The following is a 6,795-nucleotide window of genomic DNA, read 5'->3' on the forward strand; positions in this document are numbered from 1 at the left end:
GACTGAAGCTTCTATGCTGGGAGATGTTCTTTAAACAGGCTTTCGAATCTTTCTATAGACAATATCCTCCCACAAGCCGAAGCACATGAAATTTATAGTGAGATTGCAATTCTTGGAGTGGACCCTCAATACTTGCGCGAAAATGTTGACAAATATTACAAGGGTGTTGCAGACTACTTGAAGATGAAAGAATCTCTGAATACACGACCAAGTCCTGCTGTCTTAATTCAACGTGAGACTGAAGTTGAATTCCTCCTTGCTGAAGCATTGCATGAGAAGGCATCTTTGAAGACCGAGCTTGATACTGTTACTTTGAGGATGGCTAGCTTGCAAACCGAGCTTGGCCAATTAGAACAATCATTGTCTCAAATCGAATCTCATCAAGTTGAACAAGACGACGTTGTGCAAGCTTTGGAGGAACAACTTGAAGAAGTCAAATCCGCTCCCGTTCTTGAAGACCAAGATATGGAGGCTTTAGAGAAGATACGAACCTTGCTGGAAGATAGTCGTTCTAGTTTGAAAGACTTAAAATGGATGTCGTAATCTTTTGTATTTTAATTCCTTTCATACGTGTCATCATGCTTTCCCCTGTACCACTTTCCTTTAATCAATAAAGAAGACTTATTCTCTGCTCTTTTCTTTTCATGTTTTAACAATGAAACTCTTTTTTTTTTTTGAGTGACTGAACTTAGCAAAAAGATACTAAGTTGCCTACGTACCCTCGAGAGGGATCAAGTCATTACGTAGTTCAATAAATTTTTTTTTTTTGATTTTTTTTTCTTTGTTTTTCTTTTGTTTTGTTTTGTTTTTTTTTTTTTTCAAAAAGGGAGGGCTCACGTGTGTAATCCTCGCCCTACACCCCACGGCATTTCATGGGTACCAATTGCGCAATAGTGGGTATCACCTCTAATCGAACCCGAAACCTTGGCCTCAAGGGCGACATGGGCATCCAGCCACTACGCCACACTCACAAATGGTGACATAAAGTGGGATTAATTTCTCCTTATTTGTGCACTTTCAAAGGTAATGGAAAAACATCATGTACCCTTGTAGTGCTGCAGTAGGTAGTTTAAGCTCTTACTGAGGAGCAATTCTTGATTTTCAAGCATAGAAGCGTTTGAGGAACTTCCCATTGATGGGGCTGATCCTTACACCGTCCTGATCAATCAACTTGTAAGCTTCATTAGTGTAGACTTCATTAGTGTAGACTTCTTGTACAACATAAGGTCCATCCCATTTCGAGGTGAACTTACCGCCTGTACGATGAGTCATGATGATAGGTCTTCGAACAGCAAGGACTAAGTCACCAACTTGGAATGATCGTGGTTTAACTCTTTTATTGAATGCGCTTGACAAACGAGCTTGATAGCACTCAAGGCGTTGTTGGGCCTCGAGCCTTTTCTCATCCAGTGCCTCCAACTCTTGTAACCTAAGCTTGACATTTTCCTCTTTAGCTAACCCTTCTTGAATGGCGATCCGTAGTGATGAGATCTGGTGTTCTAAGGGAAGGATAGCTTTTACTCCATAAACGAGAGAATACGGGGTCGCTTGAGTAGGCGTTCGAAATGTTGTTCGATATGCCCATAATGCTTCTCCAATTTTTTCATGCCAGTCTCGCTTAGTTTTGGATACCACTTTCTTTAGCAAACTACCAAGAGTTTTGTTAAAGGCTTCGGCTAATCCATTCGCTGGGGCATTGTACATAGAAGAATTGTACTGTTTGAATGCAAATTTCTCGCACAACTCTTTCATCAACCTATTTTGAAACGGTTTGCCATTATCGGTTATGATATAACGAGGGACACCATACCGATAGATCAAGTGAGTTCGAATAAAATTAACCACCGTCTCTTTCTTTACTTCCCTAAGAGGCACAGCTTCTGCCCATTTTGAGAAGTAATCAGTTGCAGCCAAGATGTACAAATGACCACCAGATGATTTTGGTAATGGTCTTATTGCGTCAAGCCCCCATGCATCAAAAGGCCAAGAAGCTACAGTTGGGTGTAGAGGTTCTGGTGGCTGATGGATGAAGTTTGCATGATATTGACAAGCTTCACACTTCTTAGCATACTCCATGGAATCTTGCACCATCGTAGGCCAATAGTAACCCATTCGCTTGATCCTGTAGTGTAACTTAGGACCTGATTGGTGTGCACCGCATATTCCAGAATGAGCTTCTTCTAAGGCTTGTTTAGCTTCTTCCTCTCCTAAGCAACAGAGAAACAAACTATCAAATGAACGGCGGAAGAGAGTTTCTTTATAGTAAATGAATCGAGCAGCCCTTCGCCGAACTTTGGTCTTGTGGCGTACATCATTTGGGAGTCTTCCATATTGAAGGTACTCAATGATTGTTTGTCGCCAATCTTCCTTTTCGACAAGGCATACAGAAATGACGTTGGCTTGCTTTTCTTCTTTTTCTTCTTCAACCACGAAAGGCACCACCCACCTTTGGGAAACAGCAACTTTGGTTGTCTCTTCTTGGGATAATGCTAAGGTGGTAGCCAAATTAGCTAAAGCATCAGCCTGTCTATTCTCCTTCCTCGGTATATGCTCCAATGTAATTGTCTCAAAATTTGCGAGCAACTTCTTCGCATATTTGCAATAAGGGACAAGGTCCTCTTTCTTGACATCATATTGCTCCAAGATTTGGTTGATAATTAATTTGGAATCCCCAAAGATCTCGAGTTGCGATATGCCGATTTCAATGGCCATTTGTAGACCAATGATCAATGCTTGATATTTGGCTACATTGTTAGAGCAAAGTTCGCTTAATGAGAACAAATATAGAAGTATTTGTCGTTGTGGAGAAACAAACACTACACCTGCCCCCGCTCCTTCTTGACGTGCAGCCCCATCGAAAAACATCATCCATGGTGGCATTACTTCAATGTAAAACACATCTTCGTCTGGGAAATCATCAGAGAACTCCCAATCAGATGGAACTGGGTGATCAGCTAAGAAATCTGCCAATACTTGTCCTTTGATAGCTTTTTGCGGAACATATGCAAGGTCGTATTGTTGCAACAAGACTGCCCATTGAGCTATGCGACCCGAAACCACTGGCCTGGAGAGGACATATTTAATCGAGTCCACCTTTGCTATCAAACGGACCGTATGTGCTTGCATGTTGTGCTCCAGTTTGTCTATGGCAAAGAAAAGAGTGAGGCACATCTTTTCAATAGGAGAATAATTTAATTCAGCTCCATTGAGAGTCCGACTTAAATAATAAAGGGCTCTTTCTTTCCCTTCTTTATTTTCTTGTGCCATAAAAGCACCTAGAGACCTTTTCTTGTGCTGCGATGTACAACACCAAAGGCTTTCCAGGGATAGGAGCACCTAAAACTGGAGGATTAAGCAAGTATCTTTTGATGTGCGCAAAAGCATTGCTACAAGCCTCATCCCACTTAAAGTGTGCATCCTTCTTCATTAATCTATTGAAAGGTTGACATCGACCTGCCAAGTTTGAAATAAATCGTCGTATGTAAGCTAGTTTTCCTTGCAAGCCTCTAAGTTCTCGCAGGTTCTTGGGCTCTGGCATTTTCTGGATAGCTTCAATTTTGGACTGGTCAATTTCAATACCGCGGTGCCTCACAATGAAACCAAGAAATTTCCCGGATGTTACGCCGAAAGCGCATTTGCGAGGGTTCATTTTAAGCTGATACTTTCTTAAGCGGTTGAACACGGATCGCAAATCTACTAGATGGTCATCCCTCCTTTTTGTTTTAACCACCAGATCATCGACATAACACTCCACGTACTTATGAAGTACGTTATCAAAGATCTTTTGCATGGCTCGTTGATAAGTAGCACCAGTGTTCTTTAATCCAAAAGGCATTACTTTGTAATAGTAAATACCTTTAGGGGTACGAAAAGCTATGAACTCTTTATCCTTAGGATTCATTCGAATTTGGTTGTAACCAGAAGAGCCATCCATGAAAGATAAGGCTTCATGACTAGTAGTGGCGTCAACCATGATCTCAGTGATAGGTAACGAAAAATCATCCTTGGGACATGCATTGTTCAGATCACGGAAGTCAACGCACACCCGGATTTGTCCATTCTTCTTTTTGACAGGGACAATATTAGCGATCCACTCCGGATACTGTACTTCACGGATGAAGCCTGCCTCAATTAGCTTATTGACCTCAGTTTCTATTTGAGGGATAAGCTCCGGCCGAAAGCGTCTTTGAGCTTGTTTTACTGGGTGCACGCCCTTCTTTACTGCCAAATGGTGTAAAGCAATACTTGGATTGAGCCCAGACATTTCTTTGTAAGTCCAAGCAAACACATCTTTATATTCTACCAGGAGCTGGAGGTATCCTTCTTCTTCTGCAGGAGTGAGAAGGGCACTGATGAAAGTTGGTCGAGGTTTTTCAGTAGTTCCTAAATTGATCTCTTTAAGTTTATCAACTGTAGTCTGTACTCCATCTTCCAAGGCTAGGACAGCTTCATCGACCTCATTCTTTGCGGCTTCATCGACCTCATTCTTTGCGGCTTCATCATCTGACAGTATATCTTCTTCTACTGTAATATGAAACGAGGATGATACTTCTTCAATTTGCTCATTGTGGATGAGTGACTGACTTGTGTGTACAATCGTTCGCCTTTTGACTTTGAGAGCTCCTTCAGTGCTGATATCCAAGATAAAGTTACGCTTCATGCGTGAAGGAATACTACTACGTATCTCATCATTAGCTTTCTCCTCCTTTTGGTACTCAAAGTTTATTGAGCTTTGAGAACAAGTATCAATGGGCCTTTTTGTTGCCCCCAATCGATTAAAGACTGATCCACACGCAAAAGTGTCCCCACTTTGCGTTAAACAAGCCGTATTCAACCTGTCGGACACTGTAATTCGTGACGATGAAGCCTTAATGCAATCGAATACTGAGATGCGTGATGAAGAGTGATCTTTTCTTTGATTCGAACTTTCATCAACCTCTACTGTTATGTATTGGGAACTTGAAGCATTGCTTCTTTTATTGATCCATATTTGAGCCGGTGGTTCTGGAGTATAACCTATTCCGGTCTTTGGGATAGAAATTTCATGCCCTTCAAGTCGCATTTTCCCTTGCGTTTTACTAAGGCCGTGCATCTTTTCTCCGGTGGCTTCTAGAATTAGTTTCCCTAGGCCGCTTTGTTTTGAGAAATCATAGCCTGCTTTGGCTAATAGTCTATATGCCTTTGGATCAAACCATTCTTTCGTCCGTTTACTTGGTAAAATACCATACTCTGTCAGAATTTGTGAAGACTTCACGAATCCATTTAGTGGCTTTGAGGGCAAAGGATTTGTGGATGAAGTTAAAGGCGTTACATGATTTTCTTTCAACATGGCTACATCCTTCATCGTGAGCTTTGTAGGAGGTCTTCGCATGTCCATTGTAGATTGAAGGCATTCCGTGAATGGTGATTGTCCGTTTTTGCGGCGTGACAATGGTACATAACGGAGGAATGGAGGGTTATTGGAAGGCGTAGAACTTTCATCCGCTCTCTTTGAATTGCTAGTAGACTCACTAGACTGGTTATTCCCATATCGTGGATCTTCCTTTGGGGAAGGAATATCCTTTCTAGTGATGAATTTAACATGCTTCTTTTCACCCTGCTTGCTTTTCATGGACGGGACTTCAACTGGGAGAACTTCATTAGGGATATCATCTTCTACATAAAACTTCGTGTCAGCAAAGTGAGCTTCAGTTTCAGAAAAAGGCTTCAAGTCGGCATCTACTTTCTTTATTCCACCTTGAAGATACTTGAAACATTGGTGCAAAGTTGACGGCACTATTCCGTTCCCATGGATCCATGGACGTCCTAGCAACATGTTGTAGGTTGTCTTGGCATCAATGACATGGAACAAAACATTGCTTGTCAATTCTCCAATAATTAACTCCAAGTGTATCATGCCGATGGCGCGTTGTCCTCCTTGGTTAAAACCTTGTATGACCAAGCGACTGTGTGATAATTCCTCCATAGCAAGACCAAGTTGTCTTATTGTCATTTTCGGTAGTATATTAATAGTTGAACCTCCATCAATGAGAATGCGATCAATCTTTTGTTCACGAGCATAACCAGAGACATAAAGTGGACGATTGTGAGGCTTAGGGCCTAACAATAGATCCTCGTCAGTGAAAGTCAAGTCTGGAGAGCACGCGAAACATTCCTGTGTTTGTTGAAGTGTATTGGTACAAGGAGTGTAAATCTTTGGCTCTTTAAGATCTTGGATGATCCCTTCTTTCGGTGAGGTGGAGGATTGCGAGGGTTCAACTTTATCAACCTGAGATTTGAGTTGTTCTAAAGACGACAAAGTCTCATTTGAACTACCATGGTCAACACCTTTTTGTTTTTCATCAACTTCACAACGAGAGACCGTGTGAACAGCCTCCGCTGACTTGTTTTGAAAGAATTTTATGGGGAAAATTCTTCCAATGTGACAAGACTTCGAAATTTTTGGGTTTGTGCTTAATCATCACACATTTCCATTCTTAGTCTTTCTTTCCTTTTATCATTCTTTCTTCTTGACTGCTGCTGAATTTGGTTTTGTGCTCTTCTGGACTCTTGGGTGATCAAATGAAGAGGGAATACTCGTCTCTTCTTCCATCTCTTACAAGTAACCAACGTCCAACCCTCTTCCTCATCCATTGTTGACTTTTTATCATCATTTGAGTTATAATCAGATGCTTTTTGTGAGAGCTGAACTTGAACAGGTTCCAAAGAACCAAATCGGATGAACGTGGTATTCGCCCTCTGCTTAGTAGTTTGAGACTTGCAACTAGGCGACCCGTAAGCAAATGTTACAAGGTT

At 41.5% G+C, this 6,795-nt stretch overlaps 1 protein-coding gene across 1 annotated transcript; it reads right to left on the bottom strand.

Moving 5' to 3' along the window:
• Positions 1-1,166: 1,166 nt before the first annotated feature.
• Positions 1,167-2,712, bottom strand: LOC142612220 (uncharacterized). The gene is made up of 2 exons (XM_075784337.1): positions 2,311-2,712; positions 1,167-1,256 (listed from the first exon to the last, which is right to left on the bottom strand). The coding sequence occupies exons 1-2, from the start codon at positions 2,710-2,712 to the stop codon at positions 1,167-1,169; spliced, it is 492 nt and encodes a 163-aa protein (XP_075640452.1).
• Positions 2,713-6,795: the final 4,083 nt, after the last annotated feature.

The sequence above is a fragment of the Castanea sativa genome, chromosome 10, assembly GCF_040712315.1.
Source record: "Castanea sativa cultivar Marrone di Chiusa Pesio chromosome 10, ASM4071231v1".
NCBI lineage: Eukaryota > Viridiplantae > Streptophyta > Magnoliopsida > Fagales > Fagaceae > Castanea > Castanea sativa.